The sequence below is a fragment of the Arachis hypogaea genome, chromosome 8, assembly GCF_003086295.3.
Source record: "Arachis hypogaea cultivar Tifrunner chromosome 8, arahy.Tifrunner.gnm2.J5K5, whole genome shotgun sequence".
In the NCBI taxonomy this organism is placed as follows: Eukaryota; Viridiplantae; Streptophyta; class Magnoliopsida; order Fabales; family Fabaceae; genus Arachis; species Arachis hypogaea.
Window position 1 is genome coordinate 30,080,092 of NC_092043.1, and position 16,668 is coordinate 30,096,759.

General features: G+C 30.8%; 1 protein-coding gene and 1 long non-coding RNA gene across 4 annotated transcripts; both read right to left on the bottom strand.

Annotated features, from left to right (window-relative positions):
• Positions 1-1,721: 1,721 nt before the first annotated feature.
• Positions 1,722-3,488, bottom strand: LOC112706879 (arogenate dehydratase 3, chloroplastic). The gene has a single exon (XM_025758398.3). The coding sequence runs from the start codon at positions 3,079-3,081 to the stop codon at positions 1,795-1,797; it is 1,287 nt and encodes a 428-aa protein (XP_025614183.1). The 5' UTR covers positions 3,082-3,488; the 3' UTR covers positions 1,722-1,794.
• An 8,594-nt stretch (positions 3,489-12,082) lies between these two features.
• On the bottom strand, positions 12,083-16,383 carry LOC112706880 (uncharacterized). Of its 3 annotated transcripts, XR_011864758.1 has the most exons (6): positions 15,929-16,383; positions 15,564-15,720; positions 13,439-14,867; positions 12,815-12,961; positions 12,650-12,727; positions 12,083-12,384 (listed from the first exon to the last, which is right to left on the bottom strand). It is a non-coding gene; the product is annotated as an uncharacterized lncRNA (long non-coding RNA). The 3 variants fall into 3 exon arrangements; XR_011864757.1 differs by lacking the exon at positions 12,650-12,727 and having other exon boundaries at positions 12,728-12,961; positions 14,743-14,867; XR_011864756.1 differs by lacking the exon at positions 12,650-12,727 and having other exon boundaries at positions 12,728-12,961.
• Between the last annotated feature and the right edge of the window lie 285 nt (positions 16,384-16,668).

A 16,668-nucleotide genomic window follows, 5' to 3' on the forward strand; every position in this document is an offset into this window, starting at 1 on the left:
ATTATTTACGTTACTAAAAAAAAGTCGTTCCTCTATTTTATTTTTTTTCTTATTTTGATTTCCGGGTTGATGAGTTCAATTAAGGCATGTTGGATTAAAAAATAGTTTTTGAAAAGTGTAGATTATAATAAAACATTTAATTGGTTGGTCCACAATGGAGGAAACAGACAATATGACCAACCCGGACAAGATTTGGTGAGGGTGCATTCTAAGTTTTGACTTTGTCTTTTGCTTTTAACAACTTTTAATTTTAGATATTACATCATAAATATAAATATATTATTTACTCACATATTAGAGTATTCGACAATTTTAAAAAAAATTATTCATTAGTTAATATTATTAAAATTCAAACTCAAATATAATATATTAAAAAATCATCTCAACTATATCTCAGCTGCAGCAACCAATCTTGAAATGTGAATTGAGGCACTCCACAAGTTCGGGTTGGTGAGCATTGAGGCAGAGGTTGGTTCCTTGAATTCTTAGGCTTTATTTTCGTGAGTGCAAGTTGTGGTGCTTGTGGCCCAATGCCTACCTAGTTTGCTGCATAAACTGGTAAATTACAAAATGATGTACCGAAATAAAGGGGCAGTTCGGGCAATATCAAAATCTAATGTTTTTTTTTGTTGGTTCCACTAGCTAATATACTAATCTGACAACGGTGCTAGTTGTGAGCTTATAATTAACAAATATTTAGGGTAGTGGTAGGTAGTTTCGCCAAAATACTATACTAATTCCATTAAATTATGGAAAATGATGGGGACTAGTATAAAAGAATAAAGAATTAATTAATATTAGTTCCCTTGTAAGATAAATATTTAAAAGATATTTGATGGGTACGTTTCGGTATCAATTTGCTTCAAGGAAAAGTATTTGCAGTGTTACAAGATATTTTGTAAAATAATTACGTTTTCCGTCCCCAAAATTGAATATAAACTAGCTTTTTCTTATTGAATACGCTAGTATTTCACCTTCACACTTATTAGGATTGGAAATTTGGAATACATACGGAGATTAATTTTATGGTATTTTTTATTGCAGTATTTAAATTATCTAACTTATTTTTAAAGCATAAAAAATAAAATATTTAAAATTTATTAAATATTATTTATTTATTTATTTTAGTAAATTAGCTACAATGAAATAGGTATTATTAGCAAGTTCAGAGTTCAGACAAATGGCAAAAAGAGATAAAAAAATGACAAGCTTAAAATTTAAGAAACGCACATGCAGTGATGCCGGGGCACAAAAGAGTAAACGAGTGTCTACACACAGTTCCAAGAAGTTATCCCAAAAATACTCCATTATTATCTACACTTTTCTCCTCTTTTCTTTTCTATTTTCATGTAAAAAACACCAAATAACTACCCCAACACAAAACCTTGAAGTATAATGGCATTTCATTATAGAGTAAGATTTAGATACACTATAAAATATAAAATGATACAATTGTATAATTATATTTATCTTTTTATATAATTATTTATATATTTAATATAAAATAAATTATTTTTATTAATATAATATTATATAACAAGATACAAATATAAAATTATTTTACATCATACATACGCACAATAAATACAAATTATTCGTAGAAGAATCATAGTCATTCTTCACACCAAAATTCCGTATATTTTAAAATTTTTCAAACTTAATTTAAAAAAATAAATAAGTTTAGAAACATAAATACACTCCACTATAAAAGAGAATCAAAATAATAAAGTAATTATTTTATGTTTATATTCAGAAAACTCAAAATTACAAAATAATTAATTAATTAAAAAAACGCTAATTTCCTCTCGAAGAGGGTGTCCAAGGAGTCATGTCCATAGGATAACTACCCAAGACTCTCAAGAAAGAGGTGAATTCCTGCACCTCTGCCAAGGCATTCTGAGCCCTAACATCCGCCATAGACGCCTCAAAATCAACGTAGAATAGATACTCAAAGTGCTTCGCCGTTCCAACGTTCGCATCATCCACGAGCCTTATCGGACGGTTCCTGTGTGGCCGCGACTCGATCTTCGTCAAGCTTATGTTTCTGAAGGCGAACGCCGATAGCACCTTGAAAAGTACCGAAGTGCCCTTATCGTGCGCAAAAACAATGCTTGTCTTGAACGGCCTGTCCGTACGAGGAATTATCGGTTCTCGTGCTAGCATCACGAATCGGGTTACGTTGCTCGGGTCGTCTTGGATCCCGTCCGCTAAAACTTGGAGTCCATACAGCTCTGCCGCGCGAGCGCTCGCAATTGCCGCCGTGTCGCGGAGGCAGTTGACTGCCACGAACTCTGCAGCACCCGCGGTGTCGTCGACAGCCTCGCGAACCACGTTGAGGCCGAGCTTTGTGAGAGTGTGCTCACACTGAGCTAGAGCTTGAGGGTGCGAGATTACGCGGCTGAGGTACTCCTTTCGTACGCCGGGGAGAGCGAGGAGGCAGTGGTGGACAGGGAGCTGTACCTCGCCAACGATGTGAAGGCGGTGGCGGAGGAGGAGATCGTAGTTCCGGTGGATCGATCCGCCAAGGGAGTTTTCAACTGGGAGTACAGCGCGGTCGGCAATCCAGAGCTCCACTGCCTGGAACGCCACCTCGAACTGGTCGCAAGGTATGGCCTCACACTTAGGGTAAGCTTTTCCAGCGGCGGCCTCGGAGTATGCGCCAGGAACGCCCTGGTATGCCACGCGAAGCTGCGAACCGTGCATCGGAGCCGGCGAGAGGTCAGAAATCGTTAGCGGCTTGGGAGGCAGCGACTTGGCGTTGTCTCCGCTGCCGTTAATCGGGACGAGATTAAGGTCCGTAACAGCTGTTTTGTGGCCGTTAACAGCGGCGATGTTATCAGCAGCAGAGTTGTTGTTTCCGGCGGAATTAGAGGAAGAAGAAGATTTTTCCTCCGAGAAGACTTTGCTGGATAAAATGGCGCAGGAGCTCTGCCAGTCAACTCGGTTGGAGCCGATTCCGAAGCTGGTGGGTTCGAAGGCATAAACGCATTTAACGCGGTTCGGGCCGGCCCATTTGGAACGCTGTTTTAGGAGGTAGTTGAGACTGAGAGTATTAGAAGGTGGCTGCGTTAGGGTGGTCATGTCGAAATAAAATTGAAATTGAAATGAGATAGAAATTGAAGGTCAATTAGGGGGTTTGTGTTTTCTCTAGAAAATGGAACGACAAGCTGAGAAAAGAATGGTGGGGTGGGTAAGGGGCTTAAATATTGGTAGAGCGAGTTGTTAGAGAAATTGCGTAGCAAGTGTTAGGAGGAAGATGGTATTTTTCAGGTCGCTTGGTCAATCTCACACCTACCCTCCTATTTTCTATACCTCTCTTTCCCCTCCCACACTGCAATATTTTATTATTTTATTTCTTTCTCTCTTTACTTGCTAGATAGTAGATACGTATATTTAAATTTTTTCCATTTTATCACGTTTATGGTTTTATATAATCTTAATATATGAGATTATGAGTTAATGAACACAATCTAACTTCTTTATATACAATCGTTTTGATTTTTTTATAGATTTATAAATTAAGTGTTATTTAGATTATTTTTTATTAATTTAATATTGATAGTAATTATTATAGTAAAAACATATAGAGTATATAAAATTAATTATAAAATATTTTTTATTAATTTTTTGTTTTGTTTTATTTAAAAAGTTTAAAATAAATGAAAACAAAAAACTAAAAAAATATTTTATGATTAATTTTATGTACTCTTTATGTACTTTTATTATAATTAATTATTATTAATATTAAATTAATAAAAAAATAATTCAGATAACATTAAGAAAAAAATTAATTAATTAATTATACCATTCATTGATATAAAGATGTATCGGAATGACCAAAATATGCATCAATATAATTTCTTAATTTCTTATGTACCATAATTATTACTTACTCTAATTTCTTCTTTGGGAAACGTTTATCTGGCCAAACATTGTGTTTAAAGTTGTGACTTTTCTAAAAGGAGAAAATAAATAACTTGCTGTCAACCTATTGTTTGACTAAATTAAAAAATAATATTTGTATATGCTGTGTATATAATTATTTTGATGGGAGGCTTATATTAAAAATATGATAATTAAATATATTAAATTATTTAATAATTTTTAAATATAAATCTTATATACATATTTTTATTTTAAAAAGATATAAATCATATTTATAATATTTTTTTATAATATAACATACAAATTTTAAATTTTAAATTTTTTTATTTTTTAATAATTTTTTTAATATAAAAATAAAAGATATATAAGAGAAACATAAATAATGCCTACATATAATATTTATATATATATATATATATATATATATATATATATATATATATATATATATAAAGAAAATGAATTACACATTTGCTGACCTGGTTGGATGTGGTGGGGACAAAAAAAACTGATGGATTTAGAACAGAGTTTTGATAGAAAGGTTAATACTTAGATGGGTTTGATTTGATACACTCTAGAGAGTCAAATCATTTGTTTAGTGGCTTTAAAATAGTTATTAGTATTTCTACACATTTATTCAAACAAAATAAATTATTGCAGACGCAAAACAAATAAGAATACCGTGCTATTGAATGACAAATTGAAGGAACAAGAATGTAACAATAATATAGAGGGTAATTATAGTCCTGGACTCCTGGTAATGAACTTAATTTTAACTAAATAAGATATTAAGCTAAAGTAAGTACAATAATTAAGAAATGGATAATAAAATGTATTTTGATAAGATGCGTTTTTAACTTTTAACGACACATTTTTAAAGATATTATAAAATAAAATATTTTGTTGAAAATTTGAAAATATATTTTTTATTTATTTTTAATATATTGAATGCATAAAAAAACTTTAAAAAATATATAATTATAATCTTAACTTATTCATTTTAGAATTTAGTAAAACCCATATATATTAAAATAATTATTAATAATTTTGTAAATTTTGTTACTTTAATAAATATAAAATAAATATAGAGTTTAATTTTGATGCACTTACAGTATAAAGTGTTTTACACAGTTATGCAATCATATCCGTTTTTTTAGATGACCATTCACGTGGTCAATGTAAAAAATAGTTATTTTTACTGACATTATATAATTGGATGCACGTGTAAAACTATTTTATACTATCAATACATCAAAATTAAATTTATAAATATATTAAAAACTTAAATTTTTAATTTTATAAAAAATTAAATTAATAACATTAACATATATCGTGTAGCTAAACTTTTTATTTTATTTATTTTTCTCATTTAAAAATAGTATTCATGATAAGATTATATATATATATATATTCAAATATTATGAAGCAGCGACTCAATTATTAGAACGAAGATATAGAAAATTAAGATTTTATATGAAATTGAAAAAGTAAATTAAGTACCTAAAATATAAAATTTTAATAAAATTTAAATTATAAAATTGTCAGATTTAATATAAATTTTGTAAAATTAATTTATTCATTTAAATTATAATATTATAAAATTTTAAGAGTTAAATTGAAATTCTAACTACTATTATTAGAACCAAGACATCCAAAAGCTATGTTAATTATTAATGAATGGGCAGTTAAATTATTTACTTTAAACGATAATGTTAAAAAAATAAAAAAAATTAAAATTTATCTTATTTAGTATTTAAATTAAATAAGATTAATTTTAATTTTTTTATTTTTTTGTTATTAAATATTTTTGTTATTTTAAACCATTGATTAAATATTATATAAAAGAGAACTGTAAAATTAGCAACTATAAGTGTTTGATTATAACCTATAATAAGAGTTATACGCGTTGGAATATGAGAGTGAGAGTGATTTACGTTTATATATGTTTTTTTTTGTGCTCTTACATACACATATATAAGATTTGTCAGAACGTGTTAATTGTTAAGTTCATGTGATCGATTCAATGTTTGTTTAATTGTTTTATTTAATTCGATCCATCCGATCGATCGAGTCCTACTAAAAGAGTCATAGTCAATTCAAGGCAGCGCTGAACGCACACTAATAATAACCATTATATACTTTTTGTAAATAAATCACTCACTTAATAATTGAAAGCTCCAGCCGCCAATAGTTTCAATATATATTTTTTATTTCCTTTTTTGTTTCGATGCAGCGATTTGGCGCTTTCATCATATACCATATGACATTTTGTTTTTCAAAAGATAATAGGTTATATTTTATTAATTATTAAAAAATGAAATATAAAGATGTTCAAAAGTAGGATAGCATAATAAAAGGTGGAGATTTCTCAAAAATATTACATTAAAGGTATTCATCCAACGGTGCGTGGTCGAAAAACGAAGAAAAATCTTAAAAAAGAAATAATGATAAATCAAATTGAATGCATCTAAGAGCTTGTTTCATGGAGATGACGACTTAAACCGGGAGTTCTTTGGATTTTACGGAGCAACTTGACAGAGCTTGCTAGAATGGCAGACGGCATAGAAGTAAAACCTTCAAAAATCAACTGGTTGCGAGCTTTTCAACAGTTTCAGCAAATGATAGCAAGCAATTGAGAATTACGGTCAGCATTTTTCAACGGGTTAAATATCTCTGTTGATACCGTCCACTATGTCCAAAAATCGTTAGAAATGTTATTTAACATTATTAGTAATTAATTTTTCACGTACAGTGAAAAAGAGTGCTAAGTGCTAACACTCAAAACCAAGGTAAAGTTTTAATTTTTTTTTATTTGTATAAATTATTATTTTAATTTTTAATATTTAAGTTAAATTTTAATTTAACCTCTAATATTTTTAAAGTTTTATTTTTATTTTAAAATTTTTTATCAGTGTTCAGTATAATATTGTTCTACCATCAAACTTACACCAATATTTTATAGAGCAAATGATTTAAATATTAATAACATTATTAGTTAAGTTATATTTTTTTATGTATTAAAGAAATATAATCAAAACATTCTTTTAACATTTTTTTTAATTTTTTTTTGTATAAAATTCTAAATCATAACAATCAATCATCAATACTTTAAAATTAAAAGAAAAAATAAACATTATCGTTGATAAGTAAATTTTACTTACATGCTAAACTTGAATGCTATTGATTCTTCAATATGCAAATTGTTTGTATTAAATTTAACGGTGGGACAATATTAAGTCCGTTTAAAAAATTGTTGGGATTAAAATAAGAAGTTTAAAAGTTTTTGAGATTAAAATATGATGTTTAAAATGTTAAAAATCAAATTAAAATTTTGGTCCAAATATTAAAAATAAAAATAATACTTTTATTAAACATAATTTTTAAATATTGTAGTAATTAAATTTTGTAAAATAATATAAAAAGTGACTTTTAATAAATACAGATTATAAACATTGTGTTAGTAAAATTATTTTTAACATAAAAAATAATTTAAATATTCATAAATATACTGAAAAAGAATTAAAGTAAATATTTGTTGATATGTAATCATACTATATTGTTTGACTTTAAAAACTTTAAAAATATATTTATACAAATGCTTTAAAAAAAATTTATAACTTTTCAAAACTTTTAACAAACTGGATGAACCTCAATTTGGATATCTTATAAAGTGAAAATTAAGAGGGATAACCATTTTTTGTTAATAAAAGAGTTTATCACATAATGGGAGCTATTAACCAAATACAAAATTTTACTCTATATAGTGCAAGTTAGTCTAATAAAAAACATTAGTTAAATTAATCAAATCAATATAACATAAGAAAGAGCTTATGTAAACTATGAAAATATTGATTTTTTATATTAAATTTAATTTTAATACAATATTAACGTAAAAGAATTTTATGTGCGAATCCAATTATAGATTATTCATCAGTAAATAAATTATTTTTTATGTTTATTATATGACTAGATATTTTTTTTTGGTGTCATATGACTAGATATTTTAAAAGAATAATATTATTAAATATTTGTGTGAAAATATTTAAACACTTATATATTACTTATCAAAAATATTATTTATATATTAAAATTAATCATTAAAATTATTTATGTATTTGTGTATAAATAAAAATATAATTTAATATATTTTTAATATATATTTATTTTTGTGACTGATTTTAAATTTTTGATAATTAAGTTTAGTGGACCTAATATATCCAGTAACACCGTTTTATAAATGTCGGATTTTGAAATATGTTTTTCATGTAACGCTGTCCAGTGATTGAAATGCGATCGAGGACTAAAGATGGGATCGAATTAAGGATCATTTGAATATATATGGAAACTATTGCCTGGGATATAAAATAATGCTGATGCTGGTCCTAGCTAACATATTCAGAGAACGTTTTTGTAGCATCATGTGTGGGGTACAGATAACCATGGAACTTTCTGCCTCGTGCCTTTTCGTTTGCTACATCTTTTAATTTGATCTTTCTTTTCCAATTGTTCATATTTTTGCGTTCGTTAATTTTATGTGATTCTAACGCATTTTGGCCCTTGGCTATGGCTTCTTCATAAGACCATGCATGTGCTTGATCAATCAAACATCTTTATATATTTGCGAATAATTAACTAAGCTTAAGAGAACAACAAACTCACTTCATATAACGTGCCATGTTGTCTTTTTTTATTTTTATTTTTTTCTGGTATAGATTGTGCCATGTGCTTTATAGAAGACTTTTTTATAATAATTTATGTTGATTCCTTAAATGTGAGGAAACAGATCTATGTTTAAAATTGAATATTATTCAATAATAGACTATGCACATTGCAGCCAGTGTTTTTTGGTGAGAACTGAGAAGTTCTTCGCCAAACAAATATCCTAAATTTATCATTAATTTATAGTAAAACAAGAATTTTTTATTAGTAGTAAAATGGGGCCAAGGCCCCTACGAGAAAAATTTAAATAACTAACATTATATATTTGTCATCATTTGATTATATTTATATTTAATACTTACTCCCAAATTTGGTAGTAAAAAAAAAGACGAGCAAAATAAGCGAAAAATAAGCAAAATTTGATAGTATGGATAGCAGAGTTGGAGATATTATATATCGAAAAAGTCTAAAAATCAGTATTTTTATTAAAATTTAGTTAGGATTTAATTAATAAAAAATAATAATTTTATACTATTAAATATAATAAATTATAAAAAATATTAATAATAATTAATTAATAACTATAAATCACAAAATCTGTTGTTTTTAACACTTTTTTTATATATTTCCAGCTAAATTCTTCTAATTTTCTTGGGACACTATAAAAGATTCTTTGGTTACTTGTGTTCGGTCTATCTTTCAGGAACCTAAAAATATCATAAACGTTAACCAGACTCTCATCTCTATTATTTCTAAAGCTCCTGCTCCTGAGAATTTTACTCAATTTAGACCTATTAGTCTCTGCAATGTTGTTTATAAGATTATTTCTAAGATTGTTGTAGAAAGACTTAAACCCCATATGTCTTTTCTTATTGCAAATATTCAAGCTAGTTTTGTTCCAGGAAGGGTTAGTGCAAATAATATTTTAGTAGCTCAAGAAGTGATCCATTCGATGAGGACAAAGAATTGCGGAAAAGGCTTTATGGCGGTCAAAATTGACTTAGAGAAGGCATACGATAGACTCAATTGGGATTTCATCTTACATACCCTCAAGGATATTCATTTACCAGAGAATTTGATTAATGTCATTGAGTATTGCATAACTACGCCAACTATGAACCTTATTTGGAATGGGTCTCCATCAGAAGAATTTCGTCCCTCCAGAGGCATTAGACAGGGAGATCCCCTCTCACCTTACCTTTTTGTTCTTTGCGTTGAGAGACTTTCCCACCTTATTAACTCTCGAGTTAATGATAGGAAGTGGAAACCTATTATGCTATCTAGGAATGGGCCTAAACTCTCTCATCTTTGCTTTGCAGATGATTTGGTCTTATTTGCACAAGCTAGTAAGGATCAAGTAAATGTCATAAGAGAAACACTTAAGGTTTTCTGTGATAGCTCTGACCAAAGGGTTAATTTTCAAAAATCTTGTGTTTTTTTCTCAAATAACGTAAATCACACCATCAAGCAGGAACTCAGTCAACATTTGGGCATCAACCTAACGTGCAACTTAGGAAAGTACCTTGGTGTTCCCCTCATTCATGAGAAGTGCAACAAGCAACATTTTCAATTCATCATCGACAAAATGAAGGCTAAACTCTCTAGCTGGAAAATGAAGACGCTCTCTTTTGCAGGAAGGTGTACTCTTATCCAGTCAGTCTTATCATCTATCCCTAGCTACGTGATGCAAACCATGAAGATTCCGAAGAAAGTTTGCAATCAAATAGACAAGATTTGTAGAGATTTTCTTTGGGGTGAAACTGAAGCGAATAAAAAGATCCATTTAATAAGGTGGGATACTATTTGCAAGCCGAAGAGTATGGGAGGACTTGGTATTCAAAAGGCAGAAGATACAAATCCTTTATTCCTCATGAAATTAGCCTGGGGCCTTATTTAGGATAATCAATCCCTATGGGTCAGAGTTATGAAAGAAAAATATGGGTGTGGAACTCAGTCGATTTCTAAGGTGCTTTCTAAAGCTAGTAGTTCGAATGCTTGGAGAGGTATTACAAAGATTTAGAACAAATTCAGCACTAATGTCATCTGGAGAATTGGAAATGGTGAAAAGATATCATTCTGGAACGATCATTGGGTGCCAGGCATAGGCTCGCTAAAAAATTTTGCTATCAGTCCCATTGACGGGGATAGGAGTGATGAGAAGGTGGCCGCTTATGCGAGAGCAGAGGGAGATTGGGATTGGTTCAAACTAAATCAAATCCTTTCGGAGGAGATTTTAGAGCTAATCCAGATTATAAAAGCCCTTCATTCTGATTTAGGAGAAGACAGTATCAGCTGGCTACCAGAACCTAAGGGAGATTTCACTATTAAATCTGCCTATGAAGCCTATTTTACAAATAATGAGAACACAGACAAAAATTTTAGAGATGTTTGGAAGCTCAATATACCACAACGTCTTAAAGCTTTTTCATGGCTAGTAATGCATGAGGCTTTACTCACTAATTCCAGGAGGAAAAGGATAGGACTTACCAGCAATGAGTGCTGTCCCAGGTGCCCTGGCCAAGAAGAGACCCTGCTCCATGTTCTCCGGGATTGTCACTATATCCGTGAAACTTGGATGAGCAGCGTTGATAGCAGTCAACAAGGCAAGTTCTTCAACCAAAACTTCCAGGATTGGTTCAAGCACAATATTTGCGGGACTGCTCAAAGAAAGGATGGGAATGCTTGGCCTACCTATTTTGTTACTACCTGCAATGCAGCTTGGAGAAGCAGAAATGATTTAATTTTTAACAATTCGGGCATCCACAGCTCAGACCTTCCAAGAATAATTCAGAACTTAGCCAAAAACTATTATGAGGTTCTTCAAAAAACTGACAAAAGCAGAAATGTCCTTACCTCAACCAAGATTATCGACATCGGTTGGTCTCCGCCAGAGGAGGGTTGGTATAAGATTAATACTGATGGCTAGATTCTCACTAATTCGGGCTTCTGAGGGATACAAATGGAAGACTCAAGGTAGGCTTCATGTTTAACATTGGCGCGGTAACCATTACCACAGCTGAGCTCTCACTACAAGAAAAACACCCATTCAGGTACACTTGAAAAGTGTAGCCAAAAGTGAAAAAAAATGATGCCTTAGGCTACGGCTACGCTTTTTGGGGTGATTCCTATTCGGCCGTTGCCTATTCTCAAAGGCTACGCTTTTCTGCACCAAGGGCTACGCTTTTGGCGTTTGGGAATAGACTACGCTTTTCAAGTGATGCTGTGCAGGACCAAAGGCTACGTTTTTCAGCTTCCATTTTTACTAGAATAGGCTACGCTTTTCAACACTATTGCATCACCTGTCAAGCGTAGCCACATTATATTCCATGGCTACTTTTTATAAGTGTAGCCTTAGTTCCCTCATTTTTTTGTATACTATAGCTACTGTATATAAGTGTAGCCTTAGGTCCCTTATTATTTTTTTTATTTTATATATATATATATATAATAATTCTGCATTTTTAATTAAATGAGTTAAATATTATAAAATAAAAATAAATACATAATTATTCTAAATACTTTTTTTAAATAATAAAAATTATCTGTAACCAAAATATATTTATAATAATGATCCAAAAGTACTAGAATAATGTTAATTTTAAATATTCATACATCTCATATTAAAATAAACATAGCCATATCAAAATAACTATGATATCACTTAGAATTTATTACTAATACTCTATAAAAAAACTAAAATATTATATCCTACATAAGTATCTTCTAATAAAAGTCATTAGTCAACTATACATGTATCCATTCCCAACACTACTCTATCTTAGCCAATAAATCACAATAATAATCAACTTAATCTTCATTATCATCATCCTCAATATTATCCTGCATAATTATATAGAAAAGTAATTAGAAAAATATTTATAATGACATTCGCGATTATAAAAATTAAAAAACCAGACTCAAAACTATCAATGACTGATATCATTAATCCTTTCTGTACTGTGTACAAGTTTCACCAATGCATAGTAGTGTTTCACAAATCCAAAATTAGAATTCAAAGATCAAAAAAGCATAAGCTATAAACCATAAGATAAAGAGCTATAATTTAAAAAATCATCACCCTAGCAGCTAGACAAAAATCCCCTACCTCCGACCACAATGCCAAAATCAGAACTGTTGCCACAAAGTTTTTCTATTCTCTTCACATTTGAAAAGTTGAACTCACCTACACAAGCCAATCTTGAATTATTACTCCTCCAACTACTACTACTACATGCAGCAGCAACATATAGAACATGATTAGGACTAGCACCTAATCATAGAGAAGCTTGTCTAGCTTTAGTGCTGATGCTGGAGTTGGACTCCCTGTTTCTTTTTTGTTTTTTAGTGAAAGCCTTTTGTCTATATAGCTCTTTTTTTCTTGATGATATGATTGATCCACTTGCACATCAAAATTTACCTGCTCACAGATTGGATAATACACCACTTAACCATTAACAACAACAACAGTCGGAATAATAAGAAGAAGAAATAAGAATGAAGATTTGTACTTAATCAAAATTTAGACAAGTTAGACTTTAATGTTACTACTCTTTATTATTCTGTAAACTATAATCTGCATTTGAAAAGATTCAATCATTTTGATAGTTTATCATTTGGTAATAGTAGTAATAAAAACAGGTCAGAAATCTATATATTAGTCCAGACCAAAAAAATCTCCAATATTTTAGTGCACAGCTACTATGTTCTACTGTGATTAATTTATCATTGAATTCTGCATCTAAATTTCCTGTGATAGTCAACAAACTTTTTCCATATAATGACACAACTGCACACAGCTAGCCCTGTCCTTAGCAACCTTTTTTTTCATATCAGAAAAGGAAAATAAAGTAGAGTTATGAAAATATATAATAGTGTGTCAAATGGAGGATGTTACCTGATTTTTTTTCCTTCGTGAATTCTTTTCCTTTTGCTTTTATCTTCGGGTAGTATTATCTTTTCTACTTTAATAATTGCATGGGTCTATACCACTCCCGATGTATAGGATATTTTATTTTTAAAAAATGAAAGAAGCACTCAAAAGACTAACACTAAAAGTATACATCTAGTTCAAGAGCTACGTTTGAAGCACTTTAACTATAAAAGGAAAACAAGGAATTGACGATAATGGAGCCATGGTACCTGATTATAAGTTTAAAACATTCACAATGATAAACATGAATGGATTGCTTTAAACAGTTCATGAATGCAAGAGAAGAACAACTTCAAACATCACTCAACGCAATGTCTATATACTATTTCTATCATTCATAAACCAAATATATTTGTTTTATGTTAGTAGTACTCATCATATGTACCATATGTGAAATTTTCACAAACTTGGGATTCACGAGGCATACTAGAATGAAAAGAAGTCCGATAATCCTTAAGCATCTAATCAAATAGCTAAACAGCATTGTATGATAAATTCAATTAATAACAACAAATCTCTGAAATCATCATATAATCATCAGTATTATACATCCTAGAGCAGTGTATTGAAGTAAAACTATTAGAGAACTAAATATGATCCTTTAATAATTTTAAGCCATTCAGTTTAGCCTAATAGCTAGCAGAGGATAAGTCATTATCCATTGTTAATAATGGAATATAAGCAACTTGATATAAGCCATTATCCATTGTTAATGGAGTATAAGCAACTTGATATATATTATATAAAAGAACTTTACTCTAAAATAAACCTACAGCAAACCCAAGGAAATCCATTGTCCCTGGCCAAATCAAGAATAAAATGGAAGGCAACAAAATGAAGCACGAAAGAAATCAGAGAAGCCAAAGAAATCACCACAACTCTGCTGTGTCGATATCAACTCCTAGTTTCAGCATAGAATACTAGTTCAAATCCTAAAACAGAACATCTTAAGTGTACCAAACTTCCACTTAACTTCCTAGCTGGCATTGAGTAAGGCCAAAATAAATTAATAAGTAAAATAAAATAGAATGATGGTTAAAGTTACACCCTACCTTATTCAGCTTTGCTTTACTCTCAATACACCACGTGATTTCTTGTCTACTTTTTGTACTTTTTCTCCCCCCCAACAAACATCCTAACCAGAGGTCTTAAAAATTCGAGCTAACGAAAATTGGATTCAAGAAACCTTCTTTTTTTCTTCAAATTCTAAGAAAGAAAGAAGCTAAAATTTAATAATTTTCTGCACAGAAAATGAGAAAAGTATGTACCTGAAGATCTCAATGTGCTCAATTTCTCCGGAGAAAGAGAGGTTGCAAATTAAACTAATGTTCCAGAGTTGTTCATGTAGGCTATTTCACAAAGCAATGACTTCACACTACCCGTTGAAGATAGCCTGAACAAAACAATAATTATTCAGATTTAATTTAAAACACAAGAAAAGACATAATTAAATAATTTAAATTAATCAATCAATGCTCAAGTTGGTCAAGCAAAAAAATAAATAAATAAACACAAGTTTCTCGGTAACTGTATAGCATTATTTTTCATTATTCAGTAATAATTAGACTAAGCTTCAATTCAAAAACAAGAATATAATGATTATGTTAAACATCTTTAATTTCTTGGGGGTGAGACAGTGAGCACTGACTTCTTGGGGGATCACACAGCTAGAACTTGCCTCAAGATTTCGTTGCTGAACCCCACACAGCTAGTATAGCATTAACAAAAATAGTGAGGCCATGAAATTCTTGTATTTTTCTTGTACTCCTAAAAGTGAGGCCAGGAAATTCTTGTATTTTTCTCCAAGACAGAAAATTCTTGTATTTTCTTGTACTCCTAAAAGTGAGGCCAGGAAATATTCTGTTCTTTCTCTGTCTCTAAAATTCTAAGTATCATACATGACATGATCACTAGTTGTCATCAATGAACCAATCCCTTGGATTCATGAAACCTTGCTTCAAATCACTATCCATTACCTATATATTGAGTTTAATGAAGACTATAACATAACAACAATAAATAGAAATTAAAAGAACAAGATATGTCTGATGAAAATTAATTCAGAAACATTAGAAATTGGAAAGCATACCTAGGTTACCAAGTTGATCTATTATAGCCTGACCAACAGAACCTTCCAGCTTAAGCAGCCGCAAAACTCCAGCAGTGATTTGACCAATTGAATCAAATTCAGATTTGAACAGCAAAGCGAGGTGCTGAAGCTCATCCTTGGTTATTGCTGCTTCAATCTGCAAGGTACAATCATCATCAAACAATAAATAAATAAACAAATAATAACTACTATTGTAAATCATTAAGAGCTTGAAGAAGAAAAAATTGACCTCCAGTTAAATCATAATCCTATAGTTTCACAGATTAAAACTCTCAAATTAAAACCTCTAAAATCGGAACCCTAAACCTCTGAAATTTTAGAACCAAATAGAAATCAATACATACATATTCAACGATGTGAGCACAGTGAAGACGATGATGAGAAGCACGGAGATGATCATGGTGACGGTGGCGCAGCAACAGCGATGGTCAGAACAACGACCGTCATCAGCGATTAGGGCACGGAGAAGACGATTAGGGTAGAACTGAGAAGAAAAGCGATGGTCAGCGCAACAACAGCGACGGTCATCAACGACGGTGAGAATGACGAAGGTGAGGGTTGTGTGCAACAAGGTTGGCGAAGGTGAGAAGCGCATAGATGAGGGCGAACAGGAGTGACGGTCAGTGGTGGGTGGTGATAAGTGGGTTTCTTCGTGATGGTGAGAGGGTTTCGGCGCGATGGTGAGTGGTCAGTGGCGATGGTGAGTGGTGAGAGGGTTTCTTCACGAGGTGAGTGATGACCTTTGGAGGGAATTAAAAAAAAAATCACTAAGTGTAAGTTTTCTTTCGGGAAAAAGAGGGTTATCAATTGTCAGGTTTTTGCCTCTAAATACATTAGGCATCACTTTTAAAACGCACCTAAAATTTAATAAATAGGCTATCCTTTAAAAGCGTCTTCTTTGATACGAAAAGTGAACCTATAAATATCAACCTATGGCTACGCTTTATAAGTGATTTCTATAATACCTAAGGCTACGCTTTTTAAATGATGCCGCATTTGTGTATCATTTTCTCTTATAAAAAGGCAACACAAAAAAAAGCGTAACCTATTCTATGAATAGGCTACGCTTTTCAAATGTAGCTTA